Source organism: Polychytrium aggregatum (genome assembly GCF_025602895.1).
Source record: "Polychytrium aggregatum strain JEL109 chromosome Unknown BJ171scaffold_18, whole genome shotgun sequence".
Classification (NCBI taxonomy): Eukaryota; Fungi; Chytridiomycota; class Chytridiomycetes; order Polychytriales; genus Polychytrium; species Polychytrium aggregatum.
The window spans coordinates 171,865-189,066 of record NW_026516220.1 but is presented as its reverse complement, the minus strand read 5'-3'; the positions used below and the strand labels follow the sequence as shown (position 1 = coordinate 189,066).

General features: G+C 58.0%; 5 protein-coding genes across 5 annotated transcripts; 4 read left to right on the top strand and 1 right to left on the bottom strand.

Moving 5' to 3' along the window:
* Positions 1-1,986: 1,986 nt before the first annotated feature.
* BJ171DRAFT_504703 (uncharacterized protein) lies at positions 1,987-5,390 on the top strand. The gene is made up of 11 exons (XM_053110960.1): positions 1,987-2,040; positions 2,170-2,317; positions 2,573-2,643; positions 2,742-2,760; positions 2,863-2,882; positions 3,052-3,535; positions 3,681-3,899; positions 4,093-4,204; positions 4,348-4,442; positions 4,691-5,020; positions 5,169-5,390. Exons 2-11 carry the CDS (start codon positions 2,179-2,181, stop codon positions 5,321-5,323), a joined length of 1,644 nt encoding a protein of 547 aa, XP_052966649.1. The 5' UTR covers positions 1,987-2,040; positions 2,170-2,178; the 3' UTR covers positions 5,324-5,390.
* BJ171DRAFT_504701 (uncharacterized protein) lies at positions 5,391-7,482 on the bottom strand. The gene has a single exon (XM_053110959.1). It carries the CDS (start codon positions 7,356-7,358, stop codon positions 5,649-5,651), a length of 1,710 nt encoding a protein of 569 aa, XP_052966648.1. The 5' UTR covers positions 7,359-7,482; the 3' UTR covers positions 5,391-5,648.
* A 558-nt stretch (positions 7,483-8,040) lies between these two features.
* BJ171DRAFT_504699 (uncharacterized protein) lies at positions 8,041-10,406 on the top strand. Its single transcript, XM_053110958.1, has 5 exons — positions 8,041-8,641; positions 8,851-9,209; positions 9,320-9,476; positions 9,577-9,913; positions 10,028-10,406. Exons 1-5 carry the CDS (start codon positions 8,305-8,307, stop codon positions 10,152-10,154), a joined length of 1,317 nt encoding a protein of 438 aa, XP_052966647.1. The 5' UTR covers positions 8,041-8,304; the 3' UTR covers positions 10,155-10,406.
* Positions 10,407-12,138: 1,732 nt separating this feature from the next.
* Positions 12,139-14,387, top strand: BJ171DRAFT_424033 (uncharacterized protein; the record flags this gene model as incomplete). The annotated part of the gene is made up of 4 exons (XM_053107642.1): positions 12,139-12,483; positions 12,600-12,716; positions 12,954-13,538; positions 13,785-14,387. The coding sequence occupies 4 exons, from the start codon at positions 12,139-12,141 to the stop codon at positions 14,385-14,387; spliced, it is 1,650 nt and encodes a 549-aa protein (XP_052966646.1).
* Positions 14,388-14,953: 566 nt separating this feature from the next.
* BJ171DRAFT_424072 (uncharacterized protein) lies at positions 14,954-17,059 on the top strand (the record flags this gene model as incomplete). Its single annotated transcript, XM_053107644.1, has 5 exons — positions 14,954-15,376; positions 15,492-15,929; positions 16,097-16,455; positions 16,584-16,699; positions 16,830-17,059. The coding sequence occupies 5 exons, from the start codon at positions 14,954-14,956 to the stop codon at positions 17,057-17,059; spliced, it is 1,566 nt and encodes a 521-aa protein (XP_052966645.1).
* Positions 17,060-17,202: the final 143 nt, after the last annotated feature.

Below are 17,202 nucleotides of genomic sequence, written 5' to 3'. Positions count from 1 at the left end.
AAGCGAGCGCAAGGGCCACCCTGGTATCCCGCACCCACCATAGCACCAGCGCATGAAAGCGGCTGCATCGACAAGCCCGAACAATGCGACCGCGAAGACAACCACCATAGTAGCCGATTCATGCGACTGAGTGCATTGCCTCGATACTGAATGTCTAGAGTCCCGCCAAGGCGTCAAAGCCGAACAATAGAATGGCGCCACGGCAACTCCATTTCGTTGGAAATGGCGCCGAGCCTTGGTCTTCCTATCGACCGGCGATCCCAGGGCGGCTCCAAGCGCTTGATCTGCCCTTGGCTCCTGTGCTGCGTATCTTCGCCGTGAAATGTCACAGTTCACAGAGTATCAAGTGCGCCGCTTCCAGCTCCTCTTCAACCAGTACACGCAGGAGGCCCGCACGGAAGCATATCTCTCCAATGTCGAGGGCGGCCTCACCTCCAGGAACTCGCTCTGCATCGTCGACCGTATGGCGTCCACGTCGATGGGCGGCCTCAGCAACGAGCAAAGCAAAGATCCGTTTGCCTCAGAGAGCGAAGAGCAAGTTGTCAAGTTCTATCGGCGCCTCACCATCAGTGAGCTCAAGACCATGATGGTACACCCTCCAGCAACGATGGTTGTTGATGCTGGCATCCGGATGAGTACCAGCACTCATCCTCGTGTGCCTGTCCTCTCGCTCCGCGACTGTCTTCCTGAGTTTCGTTGATCTTTTGACTCTATCCTGCCACTCGACATCCCAAAGCCAAGAATCGGGCCCTCCATGACGACCGAGGAGTTGACGATGCTCTTCTACCAGTACGACACGAGTTGCACTGGATCGCTGGACTTTGAGGACTTTCTTGAGTTCCTGGCCGACTACCAGTCCTCGCTCACTCAGCGACGAGAGCGCGCCGCCGAGTACTACTTTGTCCAAGACGAAATTGCCACGAAGCACGCAATCAACATCCATGTGTGGAACGAAATGCGGGTCTGGGACACCTTGCCGAACCGAAGCAGCATCCCACAGCCGGTAAGCTGGCTGAGTACTAGTTTCGGGGCAGCGTGATGTACTGCGACGGCGAGCCCTGTGCTATTCTTGATCGTCCGGCGGCGTCGGGGCGCACCAGCCAGCAATACTGCTTACTGGCGGCGTAGATAGCGCTGCAGTTGTGGAGTGGCTGCATCCTTGATCATCCCCGATTCCGGCCTCACCATTGTGAATGACGTCAATTAACCATCGTACCTCGTCGCGGACCCGGGGGCGATCAGTCGGTCAGGGCTGCGTGTGAATTCACAGCCACATATCCGACGCTGGATGACTACTACGTATCCATGTATCTGGACGATCCCGAGTTTTTCTTCACCAAGACCGAGTCGGTGACGACCAAGATTCAGGAGACGGGCATCATCGAGGATCTCAATATTCTGCGTCGCAAGATGATTGTCCGGATCGTGTCGGTGCGCGGCCTGGAGATGGTGTCGGGGTGAGTCCATTTTCAGCCGTCCGTTGCGATGTGCCGCAGCAGCGCCAGGGACTGGATTTCAAAGAGATATTAAGGCAGCCAGCTGCCTAGCTTGCGTTGCTCACCCACATTTGGCCCTTGCATCGGTCGCTGGCTTGACAGGCTCAAGATTCGGAAGCACCGCGGTATCGACTTTCATGGCGTCGATCCAATGATTCGAGTGACGTGTGCTGGAATCACGCGGGAAACCACAGCATTGATCGACGCAGTTGAGTATCACCTGCATAGTATGCGTGTCTTCACATATACTTGGTGCAAGGTAGCAATCTCTTCCACCCCAACTAACGCCCTGGGGACTCATCCGTTCGCGAGGCAGAAGAAGATGGATTGGAACCAAGACCTGGTCTTTGACATCACAATCCCGCCCGGCGAAGTCCATGACATCCAGCAATGGGTCGAGCGCCAGAACATTGAGTTTTCGCTCTGGGACCTGAACAACTCGGGCATCATACAGTACGGAAGTCAAATCTAGTGCATCCATAGGATTGCTGCAGTGTTTGCTGACATTGTGCGTGTGACTCACTGTGTGGGCGTCGTATATCTGGTACGATCCAAAAACGATGTTTCGACACAATCGATACCGCGTGTGGCGGAATGGCATGTGGTCAGGAACAAGGAGTTTATGGGCTACGCCTGCGTCCCGCTCCTCAAGGTGTTCCTCTCCGTTCGAAAGCCCCTCTCGATGGACCTGGGACTGATCAGCACAGACGGCGCCACATCGTACTCGGAACTGCCCAAGCTCGGAGTGTCCTTGACAGATCTGACACAGGAAAAGTGGGCCTGGGCCAAGGTCATGGATGCCTATATCCATCCCGAGGAAGGTAAGTGGCGCGGTCATGGTTTGTGTGAGCGCTAGTTGCTTTCGATTCCGTCGTGCCTCCCCGGGAAGACGGCGGGGGCAGACCGTGCAACGCACAAGTTATCAATCATGCGTAAAATACGACACTCGCATAGAAAGTGTCTGATGTCGCTGTCACTGCAACTCAGCATCGCGGGGCATTTTGCACGGCCTGGTCGTGGAGGTGCGGTTGGTTGTGGATCTGACGAGACTGCTTGTTTGTATTGATCGCCACCAGTCTGGTCAATGAAGTACAACGAACAGATGCAGGACAACCTCACCCACGATAGTACCACCCGATCAAGTGCCGTAAGTTGTGTTCGCACTGCCGCTGCTCTGTCGATTCAGAGCCGATCCGTGGGGCCGCTTTAACGTGCTCGGCCAACATTTGCCTGACAACATCCTAGAGGGATGAGCAGGAGTACGGTAAGATGCTGTTGAGTCGATAGTTTCGTTTGCTCCCGCATGCCAGCTTGAAGTCCCCACTAGTATGCTGATATACATTTGATTTACCCTCCCCCACGGCAGCGGGCTTCAAAGATCTGATGGTATGTGGCCACTCCAGATGCCCTTTCGTGGCGAGACCCTGCGCTTGTATATGAAGACACGCATGATCTACTCCCGCACTGAGTAGGCGGTATTAATCTGTCGGCTTTGACCGGATGGACCCAAACTCACTTGAGCCGCACTGCCCTACACCTCACCCGGCTGATACAGTACAACCAAAGCATATGGGAGCACTACAACGAGATTTACCAATCGCTGAGAAAGCCCTTTCGAAGGCGCATCTTCAATACCATCGCCCTGGACGAAACCAACAACTTTCGGTTTCTGTCAGCGCTGGTACACCGACTCGACTTTCACTCCAAAGACCCGGAACTGGCAGCCCGAGCCGTCGCCGCCATCCCTTACGAGTCGCGGCGTGTGCCATCGTCGCCCGTCAGTCAGTCGTACCAGTCGCTCCTCTCGATCGCGGAAACCGAGAACCTGGACCGATCCGAGCCCCCGCCTTGGAACTCTATCGCTGGATGGAGGACTCAACTCAATGCACCGGCGATGGCCTGTCTGAACATACACGAACGCATCAACTCGCCCTCGACCATGATTATCAGGAAGCGCGGAAACCTAATGGAGCATGCTGTACTACTCTGTGGTCTGCTCATTGGCATGGGAAAGAATGCCTTTGTCGCACTGGGCAAGGGTGGGTCAACACTTGGCGGCAACGTGTGCCCCAGATCATCTTCAGCCTGAGATAAACTCTCAAATGAGGGCGAGGAGGCTGGACGTCCCACTGTGCTTGGCGCACCCCGAAAGTTACTTACGCACTCCAATCCACGCTATGACAGCCAAGAAGCGGCCGTATGCATATGTGGTCACGATCGATCCCGCTCCCCGTGAGGACTGGGTTGCGCGCAACGACTCGCTTCGAGGCACGATACGATACAAGATCAACGAGAACGAATCTGTCACGTTTGACCGCAGCAAGCTCCACTATCGTGCGGCTGCATCTGAGATACGCTCGGCCAACATGGATCTGGATATTCGATTCTACGACCCGATCACAGGTTGGCCCCCTCCCCACAGAGCTCGTTTGGAAGCATTGGGGCAGCATTGCATTTTTGGGATAATGCACAGCAAGCTGTGGAGCAAGTGGGAACTTGAAGATAGCGCACGACCCCCACCCCACCACCAAAAATGGACCAGAATCACCCCTCGCAACGAAGAGAGGTGGTGCTAATGCATCAACTTTATCTGCAGGCCACATTCATACCGATGTGACTGCCAAGGACTTTGGAATGCAACGGATCGAAACTCTGTTCAACCATGAAAACATCTACTTCAACATCCAGCAGTCCGATTTGGTTGCCAGGTGGGCGATGCATGGCTGGAAATGGATGTCGGGCTGGCCATGGCTGATGGAGGTGGGCCTCTCTACCGAGTATGAACACCAGACGGGACCGGTGCAGGGCCGTCGCTTGACTACTGACCCCGTTTGCCTCCAAACCCACACAGGAGCTTCTTTTGTTGGGACCTCACCAATAGCGAGTACTGGTTCCCGTTCCTATCAGAAACATCGGTACAGGCTCCGGGAAGCATCCCGTGCTTCTGTAAGTTGTTTGAGCGAGACTCCGTGACGCCTATTCTCGCCTCGATATTCAAAGATAACTGGCCTGGGGACAGCCGAACTGCTCGTTCCAAGAATGAGGATCGCTATGGCGCTTGCTGGAGAAAGCTCCGAGCCACCTTCGCCAGTGGTCGCCTGGGGGTACTTGCGATGCTCACAGTCCTTGAAACCTGTCTGATCTGTGTGATTCCAACGATCCCCTCATCGACCGGAACAATCGAAACGCTCCAGACTCGACCCCAGAGTCACTCAGCTCTCTCCTCTACCAGCCGCTCAAGACCGATGCCGAGCAACTCTCCAGTTTGATGGAGTACATCCAATTATATCGGCGCCACGTACTCTTCATTCCCACCACCAACTTCCACATTGAGGGCTGCAAGTACTTTCAGTCGTACTTGGACGCCTTCTACAGCGACCATCAGGACAATATGAATCAGGCAAAGTCGCTCTTGATCAACCTCGATGCTGCCATGTCGACTACAGTGCCGTCGCGACACTACTGGAAGGGTTGGGTGCTACGCTTCAAGGAGCTCAATGTGGATCTGATTCTTGAGCAGCTTGGTGGGTTATCTGATCTTGACCACAAGAGAGGGTGTACACCTCCGTATCTGGCCATCTCGAGATGCCCTGTGCTTGACGGTGGCTGTATTGCGCCACTACCCTATCCTCCACCACTCACCATGTCCGCCGATCCGCCACCCCGTCGCAGCATCGCTCGGCTACCTGGACATCTCGATCCCAAATGCCATGTTTGTCATTGCACTCCGATCGTATCCGTCCACCTGGTTTGTGACGCCAACATGGGTTGGCATTGGATACATCGCTGACATCATCGGAATGGACCTCTACCGCCCCCGCGACTAACGGTTCCACTCATTTGGAACCTGGATAGGACGGCAGCACAAATACACAGTACCAATCCGTAATTGCGTACCCAGCTCGCGATGTTTTGAAGCAAAAAACTATTTGTCCAACGCCCAAAATCCGGGGCGTCCCGTTTATTATTGGATTCTCCAGTTATGACGACCGGTGTGTGTATTCGAGGTTCATGCCACGTCGAGCCAGATGATACTCTTGAATTCTATACCATCGACCTGGTTCATTCTCGATCTTCGGGCGATTGGCCTGTTGTCGGCTGGCCAATATCGAGTGTGACGCATCGACCGGCGACTGAGACATGCCGATGCCATCACCGACGAACAAGCGATGGAACCTGCACACGACATGTCACCACGATGGCGCCTCGCCGGCCGATAAAAGCCAAATTGGCGTTTGGGTCGTAAATGTCGCCCTCGAGGGTCCCGTCTCCGTCGCTGTGATCCGAGGCGATGAACGAGGGCACGACAATGCTGTCTGATTCGCTCAAACGCACAAACGAGATCACGGCCCGTTCACCGCGCTCGATGAGAGCATCTTCCATCCACTCGATGTCGTGCTCCGGCTTGGGCCGAGCGCCTTCGAGGTTGCCCATGAAAGATAAAATGGCCATGCTATAGATGGCAAAGCAAGACTCGAGCCCAGCTTGGTGGCAGTTGCGCAAGTCGCCAAATGTAGTCTCGGACCAGTTCTTCAGCAGCTCGGGCGAGACTTGAACAAGCTCACCGGCTGTCTCGGGATCCAGGCCTGAGGCAACGGCCAACTCGTGCTGCAGCTTCTGCAGGACCGCTTGGGTGGTTGGAAGCGTCCGCGGGGTGAGCCCAGAGGTGGTTTTGGCGAGCAGCTCGGGTTGAGAAGCTGCCAGCTCGTTGACCAGCTCGACAAGCTCGCGATCGACGATGGACATGAGGCCGAGCTCGTCGTCAACCGCTTGAATGAATCCATCGAGATCGAGGGAGTCCATCGTAGCCTTGATGACCTGGAAGAATCGCTGTGGGTTGTGATACAGCAGACCATTCTTGGATTTAATGTGCGGATAGAGCAGTGCCAGGATCCAAGTCGACATGAAGTACCGCAGTCCCGCGATAAATGGGGTTTTGATGGAGACAACGCCGCCTGGCGGCAGGAACATCTGCGCAAGGGGCGAAAAGCGGTAGTTTCCAACACGGCCAAGGCAGTTGGATGCTTGGCAAGGGCGGATGGAAAATTGGGTTGGAATGCCGGGACTATACGGATGCCCTTGCAGTTCTCGGGCCAGAGTGGTCCAAGCCAGCCGCAGACTCGCATCAAGGTTGGCTTCGGACTGACTCAGAGCCAGACCCGGCTGCGGGCCGACGGTCTGGACCCGGTCGACGTCGTCAAAGAGATCCCAGCTCTCTCTGATTTGGGTTTCGAGATCGTCCACGGCCGAGGAGTGGTACTCGTCCTCGGGAACGGGAATGGGAAAGAGAGCCGGCTGGAAGGGCAACGAATCGGGATTGGGTGAGGGCTCGGACACTTGACCGTGCGATTGCTCGTGGACCAGGGCCGGCTGGGGAGTCGTGCGCTTGTAGAGAGCAATGTCGCGGATGTAGCGTTCGTAGGGGGCGCCGACGGCAGCAAAGATCTGATGCTGCCAGAGGTGCAGACGCGGAGTGACATGGTCGAGGATGGAGAACCGAGAGCGTGTCCAGGATTCGTGACCGAAAGGAAGTGATGTCGGTGTCGAGTGCATGCCGCGAGCATGAAGATGTGCGTAGAGCTGCTTCAGAAGAGAGCGATGCAGATGAAACCATGAGACAACGTCGGAAAGCGGCTCATCGGACGGCGACGCTGGGAGCGCGAGCAGATCAACGGAGCCGAGGAGATGGAGGAACAGGGCCGACTGTGTGATGGACTGATGGATGGTGTGGGCCAAGGAGCGACGGAACAGACGGCAGGTGCCCGAGAGCCGAACAGTTTGAACGAGATCGAGATGCTCCGTGAGTTCAAGCAGGACGAGGTCGGGGATGTCGACGATCGTAGTTGTGGACGAGGTGGCCATGGCGCGAGGCGGGGAGGATCGAGGAGGCGACAGCGAAGGCGACGGCGAAGGCGAAGGTGATAGACGATGATAAATGATAGACGATAGAAGATGGATGATAGACGATAGACGATAGAAGATGGATGACAGACGATTGATGTCGCAAGTCGGTCTGGTGCGATGTCGGAGACATTTCAAATCGGCTCGAGCCGGAGTGGCGTGGCTGTGGTCACACAAGCGCGGTGCAGCCAGCCACGATGCAGCCAGCCGCAGCGCGGCTGGCCTGCTTGGAGGCGATGCCTTGCGCTGAAACAGTGGAGCAGTGGCCCGACAGCTGTCGCGGCACAAGGGTGGCACTGAGCGCGTATCGGGGCGCACAGCACGGCCGTCCATACAGCGCCCGCACAACGAGCCCACAGTCCAGTGGAGCAGCACAGCCACACCCCAGCGCCAGCACAGACACGCAGCAGATGCAGTCGACTGCAACACAGCGCCGCAACAGCACGAGCTGCACAAGCAGCCGCAGCCCACTCAGACAGCGCAAGCGCAGCACACAGGCAGTCACCGCCGCCGCCTCACCGCCACCCTTGCGTCCGCGATAAAACCTCCCGCGCCTCGCTCTTCTCTTCGCCTCCATCTCCTCCGTCTCCTTCCCCATATCTATCGCCGCCGCCGTTGCTTGCAGGTTCGGTCTGTTCCTCCCAGCGATCCTCCCTGGCCCGTCGTCTGCAGAGCCGATCGCTGCTGCATCCCGCCGCTTGCGCCTGCTCCGTGCATGCTCTTGCCTCCCTGATCACTCGGGCATAGCCTAATCGCTGGCGCTTCTGCCCTTGCCCCTCCAGCGGACATTCTCGGATTGCCCCCGGTCCCGCTCGTCCATCGCCTGGACATTTCCTGACCCAGACACACCCAGACACACCCAGTCACCCAGCGCCCCGCTCTTTGAACCATCCTATATCTGCACACCATGCGTGCCGCCGCCCTGATTATGTCGCTTGGCTTTGCCTCGCTATCAAGTGCCCAGATCCTGTCCTTTGCGAGCATCACAGGCAACCTGCCCACCAACCCCGTTGTGCCGCCCACTTCGGTTGCGGCTGCCACTTCAGCGACCTCGGCTGCCTCTGTCACCGGTTCTGCGTCCGTCACTGGCTCTGCATCCGTCACGGGCTCAGCATCCGTTACGGGCTCAGCCACAGCTTCGGCCGCCGTCCCGAGTGCCTCGGTCCCTGTCATCACCACCCTTCCACCCGTGAACAACGCCGATCTGTCACAGGGCCATACGGATAACCCGTCAACAATTGCAGGTATTGTTAGATTTTCCAGAGCCACTTGATGTGATCGATCCACACAATCAAGTCGCTAGCCATCGTGCGTCGATCCCTCGACCGCCCTTGCTCCACATCTCTATATTCCTCGCTCATCGAGATCCGGCCTGGCGCTTGGTCGGGATGGGGATGGCTCGATATGCCGCGTCTGACCCCCGCCACCGCACGCACTCTTCATCGGACCGCAGGCCCCCAGATGTATATTACCGTCGCCTACTTCAACGACCCCACCACAAAGGACACTGTGGATCTCAACACCTACACCGCCAAATTTGCGCCTCCGAACGGACAGGGTGCTCAAACCCCTCTCATCATCCAGGTCAACTCCAACTCTTGCTACGGAGTCGTGAATAAAGCCCAGCTTGTCGACCCTACCAAGAACTACGGCAGCTGCTACAACTCCCAAGGCTTGCTCCTCCCTAGCGATGCAACCCAAATCTACGGAGGGAAAACCGGTCTTGACACTTTCATCTTGATCAAGGGCAAGCGCGGCACCTCGGGCTTTGCGCAGTATGATCTGACTGCAGAGGCTGCCGCCCAAGTACCCGTACGTACAGATCGCAGCTCTGCACATGCACTTCTGCCAGAATATCCGTGTACCCTCTCCCGATTGCCAACAGCCCATCTGACTCTCTCTTACACCTCTATTACCTGCAGAACTACCTGCAAAGCGGCGTCTTCTATCTCAGCAATCCCTTCCGGTTCCCCACAGACTACTATACCTTCTTTGCTCTCGTCCAAGTCCAGAACGATGTCTTTTGGGGCTACAGTGTGACCTTCTTGATCAAGAATGTTCAGCCCGTTCCCTCCACCGGTAGGCTTCGCCACGACAAGCACTGTCCGCGGATCTAGTCTCTCCTAGTCGGAAAGCCGTGAAACCAGGCCTGCGCGCTAATACGCCTGCTTCTGCTCAGGTGCTCTTTCGCTGATCGCGCCCCAGCCCGGATCGGTGTGGCTCGCCAACTCGTCCTACAACATCCGCTGGACTCTGGACCCCAATACCGTCTCGATCCCCGACACAGTCACCTACGAGCTTCTCAGCGCCAGCACCAACCAAACCCTCACCGTCATTGCCTCGGGAAGCAACGTCTTTTTCGCCGACAACTCCACTGGCATCAACACCAACGCCACTGAGTGGAGAATCGATCCCAAGTATGCCAACAACCGATACCGGCTCCGCCTCACTGCCAACAAGACCAACACCCCTAGTTTCCCGGCATATGTCGTCGTCTCGGACGTCTTTGCCATCGGGTAGGTCGAGCTCCGTGGTGTGCGAGTTCCGCAGTAGGTGCATGGCGATGCTTGCTGGACTGCTGTGGCCGGTGATATACGAACGCTGACATCTTGCCTCCTCCTCTGCCACAGTCCTGCCAACCCCGCTGGATTCAACAACCCCAACCCCCCTTCGGCCTTCTCGAGCGACTCGATGAGACTCTCTGCTTCCTCGCTGGTGCTCGCCGCCGTCACTGGCCTGCTGGTCATGCTCCTCTAAGCCAATGTTGTACTCGCTCGGGACGGCCTTCTGAGCCTAGCTCGCAACGCTCAGATACTGCAAAGAGTGTCTGCGCGTCCGAGTAATCCACGGGCCATCTATCTGTTCTTATTGTACGTATTCCTTGGAATGTAATCCGTTCCCACACTTTGCAGCTCGTCCAAGAGGGCGGCGCTGTAGCTCTGGTCCTCAATACAAGGCCGACCGGTTGGTGGCGCAATCGCCTGCTTGGTCTTGCCAACATTGCACGCATTTCCGTTTCCCAACACCGGCGGCACACCCGGGAGGCAAGGTGTGCGCTTGCTCGTCTTGGTGCCTCAGCAGGTTTGGGAGGGGGGGGACGGGCGTGCAGCTGATGGCCAGCTGGGCTGATCACGCCGCCGCATGTTCGGACAACCTGGACGGATCATGATCCCTTCACGATGGCCGCTGAGACCCGAAGGAAGCTCTCTTTGGCCTCTGAGAGCACCACCCACAAACCATGACCGACACCCGACGAAGATGCAGGCAAGCTATGAGCCGACATCACCACCCTGCAGTACCCGCGGGGAGAGCACCGCCCGGGACGGTCGCTGCATCCCAGGGCAGCCCTTCCATCGCCAGCCAGAGCAACATCCCCGGCCAGCCGCCGAGACACCATGTCGCCCGCTCGGCCACAAGGCCAACCGCTGATCGCGCTGCCCCCCCCCATAAGTATCGGACCACCATCCCGTTGCTCCGAGGCCGCTCCACTTCACTCCACCCCAAGAGTCTCCATTCCATCTGCCCCATCGATCCCGCCCGTTCAGCTCCAAGTGCAACAGTCTCCTCTCCTCCGGGCCGACACAGCTCAGCGACTCCGTCTCGTCATCCCCCCCCCTCCGTCTCCCATCTCCCCTCTTCGCAGCCGCTCCCGCCATCTGCCGCGACTACCTCCCATCCCGCCCTGCCAGCTTGGCTGCTGCCTCGTCTCCCGCAAAGCACCTTGCTTCCTCGCCCACCGCCCGGTGTCCTCATATTGCTCTGCTCTCCGCCGTCGGCGTCTTGGCTCCCTGTCTCGGCATACAAAAGAACTCTCTTGAGCCCTTCTCCCGCTCGGCCGGTGCCTTCCGCCCGACATTGCACCGCTCCCGACCTCTTTTCAGCCTCCGCCGATCCTCATCGTTCGGGCGCCTCGATCCGCTCCCTGACCAGGCACCCTTGGTATGTCCGCCATCTGTCCTGGCCCACGAGTCCTTGGTCTGATATGCGATGGCGGCTCCGGCCGTGCTTCCAGGGATTACATCTTATCACTGCTCAGCGATGCCGCATCCATGTCCGAATACATCCCAGGACCATTGACCTGACCCGCTTGCCTCGCTATCGTGCCCAATACCTTCCCAGCCCCCAAGTTAGTCAACCGATATCTCCAGGACCTCACCCGATTACCCGTCGCAAACCGTCTCCAGACCGTCCGACTCTCATTGTCCCAAATTTTCAACCGACTCTACGAGCTTTCGCTGCCAGTATCAAGCCTCAAATCTCACGCTTCAAACCTCAAACTTCAAACTTCAAGCCTCAAGCCTCAAGCTCCTGCCGTCGGCACAAGCCCGTTGCTCTTCCTGTACGTTGCCTCCCAAGTTACTTCCTCCCGGGCGTCTGCTCCACCAACAGCATGTCGACTGTCCCCGAGATTGATAACGATAACCGCGACGAGCTGTCCGATTCCGAGGTCGTCTCCTCATACCCTGCCGTTGCTCTGTCTCGCCATCTTCTTCCGCCACTGTATCTCTTCCTGGACGAATCTCCTCCTACATCCACCGAGAAGGCCACAGTCGTCGCATCCACAGTTGCCCCGAGCCCCGACTCGCCCGTTTCAGCAGAGCCTCCTGGCGCTTTCCATGATCCTCTTACCACCGACATCGCATACATGCCTGTCCATACTCCCCACCGCCCCGCCCATATCTATTCCGCACGCGCCGACTCCCCGGCATCGAACATGGATGTAAAGGAGTCCCGAGAGGGCATGCCTCCCTCGGAGTTTTGCCTCGAGTCGCTGCCATCTGCCTCGCCGCAGTCCTCCTCATGGCTCTTCTACCTGCCTTATGAGATCTGGATCGAGATCTTTGCCCAGATCGCGCCCGATTCGCCCCTGGCCTTTGCTCTCGTCTGCCGGCGCTGGCTTGAGCTTTCCAAGGACCCGCACGCCCGTGCTCGATTTCTCATGATCAAGCACAAGGAATCGGTGCTGTCCCTCTACTATGCCTTCAAATACGACCGGCCTATCCTGGCCACCACTGGGGTCCCGCAAGCCATGCTCTCGCTAGGCGCAACCATTCCCCGCTTCCTCGTACAGGCTGTGGATAAAGAGGTAAGCGCCCGAAGTATGCTGGATCCCGTCGGCACATCCGTTGCCCAGATGTCGTTGGCCCTGACGATGGTTTCCGTCTGCCTCATCGTGGCCGTTGATTCCCGGCACGGAACCAGGCCCATCGCCACGACCGGAGGCGGCGAAACTACATCCCGCCGAGGTTGTTGATGTTCTTCCTCACTGAAGGCTACCGGCGCTTCGGCGACGACATGGACTACAATGAAGACGTAAGTGTTGGGCTGGGTGAGACACGGCACAGCATCCTGGCGCCTCATAAACGCACGGCAGTATCACCGATACGAGAGCGATCCGCATCAGCAACGCTATATGCATATCTGCGTGGTGTCTGTATCGTCGCTTGACCTCGCTCCGCCCCGAATACTTTCCGAGCCCGGTCTCTGCTCGGGCCTGATACCGATTATAACATCGCATTCGCGTTTGTGCTGACACAACCACCCCCTCTCTCGCAGGATCTCCGTCGATTCGAAAGCGCCCTGCTTGGCACCAACTCCCATCCCTCGGTCGCGGTGACCGATGTGCGGCGGTTGATAACCGAGTACGGGTTTGTGCCGCTCGGTAATCTCAGCGCGTCGGTCGAAGAAATCGTCTACAAAGTGTCGCTAGTCGACCTTGGTCTAGTCGAGGTCATGAAGCGCAACGGCCTCAAGCTCGCGCAGGTGAACGACCTCGTCCTGGAGCGGGTCTTTTGGAGGCCCGACTTTTCGAACTCGATGCTGTCGCAGTACTTGGCCGTGGGCTTCAGCCTTACCGACGAGGCCATCAAGAAGGGCCTGCAGATTGCCCGCGACCGCACCCTCAATGTTCTGAAGGAGCAGTGCTCCTCAGCCAAGCTCGGCCGCATCGCCGTCGAAGCCCTGCGGGACATGATGGGCCCGATGATACGCGGCTGGAGTTTCAGTCTCGAGCCGATCGACTATCTTTACCAGCGCTTTGAAATCACCGAGGACGACATGAGGTACATCCTCCTGACCAAGTGTGACCCGCAGTACTCTGACAAGGAGTTCCCTGCGACACGCTGCTACATGAAAGTCGACGTAAGTCTCGGATCCTGTTTGCTGTTGCGCCTTCAGGCGTTGATTGGCCATGACACTGCCAGCGACAGGCTGAAGCCGTTCTGCAATGATGCGCTCTGCTTGAGATGTAGTCCTTCCAAATGTCGCCCAGATCCATCGAGCCACAATCGCTTACATATGCTGCCTCTTGTCTGTCTCTGCTTCTGCTTCTGCTTCTGCCTCTGCTTCCGTCGCATCGTCTTCATATCGACTTCATATCGACTTCAGCCCTGTCCTGTGTGGCGATGGGTCCTGCGAATCTACGGGCCAGAGCACGTCTTCACCCAGGCTTGCTTCGACGATGCCATCAGTCGTGCCGTTGCCCATCGCGAGCTCCATCAGCTTCATAACGTCTATGTCGAGCGCGGCATCCGGTTCTATCCCAGACACATCAAGATCCTGGCCTGCCGGGTGCTCCATCGCGACATGACCAACAATGCCCTCTTCCTGTTCAGGATTCTGAAAGAACAGGCCCTGGCCTCTCAAATCGACATGGATGCGGATGAAAAGGCTGCCTGGATCCAGGCTCTGCAATCCGAGATCTGTGACAACCAGGACTGGATCCATCGCATGAGAACACTGCAGCTCGAAGGTGGCACCCGTGGCAAGGTCTATCCGCTCCAGAGGCCGCCCGAGGACGGCACAGTGTTCCTGGAGGAGGCCCAGGAGCTACTCGTCGCTCTTGACCCACCTCCGCCCACGCTGAAGCGCACTCGGTCGGGGCGATCGATCATCCAAGGAACAAGGCACTCTGCTCGTCGACGCGAGTCCCCGTCGGTCGGAGCCGGCCTGGTCAAGCGGGTGCAGGCCTGGTTCGAGCGCACCGAGTGAAGTATCTGGTAATTCGGCTGCTCGTGTTGGGCTTCCCGTATCTGTCTATATGTATGTACTCTTGTCGTATCACTCTCGAGCTCTCTCTGTTTTGCACTTTTCGCTCTTGTACTTTCGTTCTGGCACCACCGCCCTCCCAAGTTTGCGATCTCTCCTTTGCGGCCGCCGGATATTTGCCACTGCGGACTGCCTGTCAAGTTACTGGTTTGCCAATGGATGCCTTGGCTCGATCGGCGTTTTTGCCTCTCTGTCCGTTTGCCGATCGGCCCTGACCCGCAGTGCCTTCATGGCGTATTCTGAATACAAGAGGCTCTCGCAACTCGAATGTCTCCGCCTATGCTACGGCGGTGTCCATCACAGGTCTTTCGTCGCGAGTGGCTGCTGCGGATGGATTGCGGGAGATGAATCACCGCCCATCGCGTTGGATGCACAGCTCAAGAATCGGCTCTCTCTCCGTCTTCCAGCTGGCCATCGTCGCCTCGTCTCGACCTGCTGCCCGCTGATTCCAGGCTTGCAGCTCCAGCACACTCCCTCGGCACCGGAAACACCCTACTGGATCACCGCACATGCGCTCTGCACTACGCCTGGCTTCGTCCCCGTATCTCACCCAGCGCGGCCATTCGCTGGTTCGCTGGGATCATGTCGGTCCACCCCAGCTTACGCTGGTCGCTCGGACCCGGCATGGCTCCCGCGGCCTCGCAACTGCCGCTGCTCCAGGTAGCATCGACAAGTACTACGATATCTGCATTGTCGGTGGCGGCAACGTCGGCAGCTCACTTGCCTGTGCCCTGGCCACGTCGCCTTACACCCAGTCGCTCAAGATTGCCCTGATCGAGGCCGGTGATCTGCTGAAGCGGCCGTCGGACGATCCCAACGTGCGCTCGAACCGAGTCAGCTCCATCACACCAGCGTCCCAGCGCTTTCTGGCCGAGGTCGGGGCCTGGGAGGCCATTGACCCTGCCCGGCGTCATCGCTTCTCCAAGATGCAGGTATGCGGAGCGCTCACGTCCTCAATGACCACCGACAACACTTTCATTGCCCTGCATCGGCGGAAGACGAGAGCGAACGCTGACGGCTGATTCGCCTTGCCTCGCAAACATACAGATCTGGGATTCCAACAGCTCTGGCCTGGTGAACTTTGACTCCAAGGAGGCCGGCCTCGAGCAGATTGCCTGGATCGTCGAAAACAACCATATCCAGGCAGCCTTGGCCTCGGTTATTACCGACCATTCGTCCGCCATCACGCTCTTCAACCAGCGCAAGGTGGCATCGATATCCAAGGCTGCTTCCGAAGGCGATGGCGCCGCGGTCGATGCATGGCCCCAGGTGCAGCTGGACGACGGCACAACACTTTGGGCCAGACTGCTGGTTGGTGCAGATGGTGGCAACTCCAAGGTCCGTGAGTTTGCCCAGATCGAGTCCATCGGCTGGGACTACAATCAGAAAGGCGTCGTCGCCACTCTCGAGCTCGAGGACCACACAGATGCCAACGAGACGGCATGGCAGCGTTACATGCCGACCGGGCCAATTGCGCTTCTGCCGGTAAGTCGAGTCTCCAGGGACCTGTGAGCATCCGTCTGTGCGATCTGGTGCTGCCGATGGCCCTTGGGATAGCGACACACCTATCGCCCTTGTGTTGATAGCGTATATCCGCTCCATTCCCCCTGGATGCCTCTGTGGTCGACGGCTCTCTCGTCGGGGACGGCCAGCTGGGGCCTGGCTACAGCTCGCTGGTCTGGTCGATTGCACCAGATCTTGCCAACCGCATCATTGCGCTCCCCCCGCGCGAGTTTCTCGAGCTCGTCAACGCGGCCTTCCACAACCCGCTGCAAGATATCCAGTTCTTGATCTCGCAGATCCAACCGGACGGCAAGACAACGTGCGACTTTGAGGCCGAGGCTTGGTGGGGCCGTGAGCGAGCGCAGGCCTCGCTCGATAACCGGGCATCGCATACCGAGGGCAAGCTCCCGCCCCGGATCGTGAGCGTTGCCGAGAAGAGCCGAGCCGGCTTTCCTCTGAAGCTGCGCAACTCTGTGCGCTATGTCGACGATCGAGTCGCTCTGATTGGGTAAGTCTCCTGTCTTGCGCTCCATGCAGGTCGCAAGAGCGGCACTGGGCGGCACTGGCCGGCCGTGGTACTCTCGACGAACACACCAGGACTTACATCTGATGCCGACCCCGCACCGGTCTTGCCAGCGATGCCGCCCATACAATCCACCCTCAGGCCGGACAGGGTCTCAATCTTGGATTCTCCGACGCCCAATCGCTCTATCGCACCATCAAGGATGGTGTCCAGACTGGTCAGGATATTGGTATGTATGGCAGCGACCAATACGACGCATTGATGGACACGCAGCCCGCACCGAACACTCGAACGACATGATTCGCGGGCCTCAGATCTCCCCACCCCAGATTACCAACCTACGCTCTGGATATGTGCAGGACGTATCCACGCACTCCTCCCGTATGCCCAGGAGCGATACGTCCCTGACCTTGCGATGCTCCTAGCGGTGGATCGGATCGGCAAGCTCTTTGGCGACGAATGCGAGGTTGTCAGGGGCGCCCGTGCCTTTGGCCTTGGCGCAACCAACACAGTGTCGCCTATCAAGGTAGGGTTGCACTTCCTCTCCCGCCGGGTGTGCAATGCCTGGACAGCAGAGTCTGGGATGTAATTTTGCTGGCTCGCGAGGTGCGGCATCTCCCGTCAACCTTGGCTTGCCATAGCACTGACAAACGCTGTGCTCTTCCACACCCGCCCTTCCGATTGCGCCATGACCTCGTCTCTCATGCTGCATTTCTCATGTCGCTCATATTC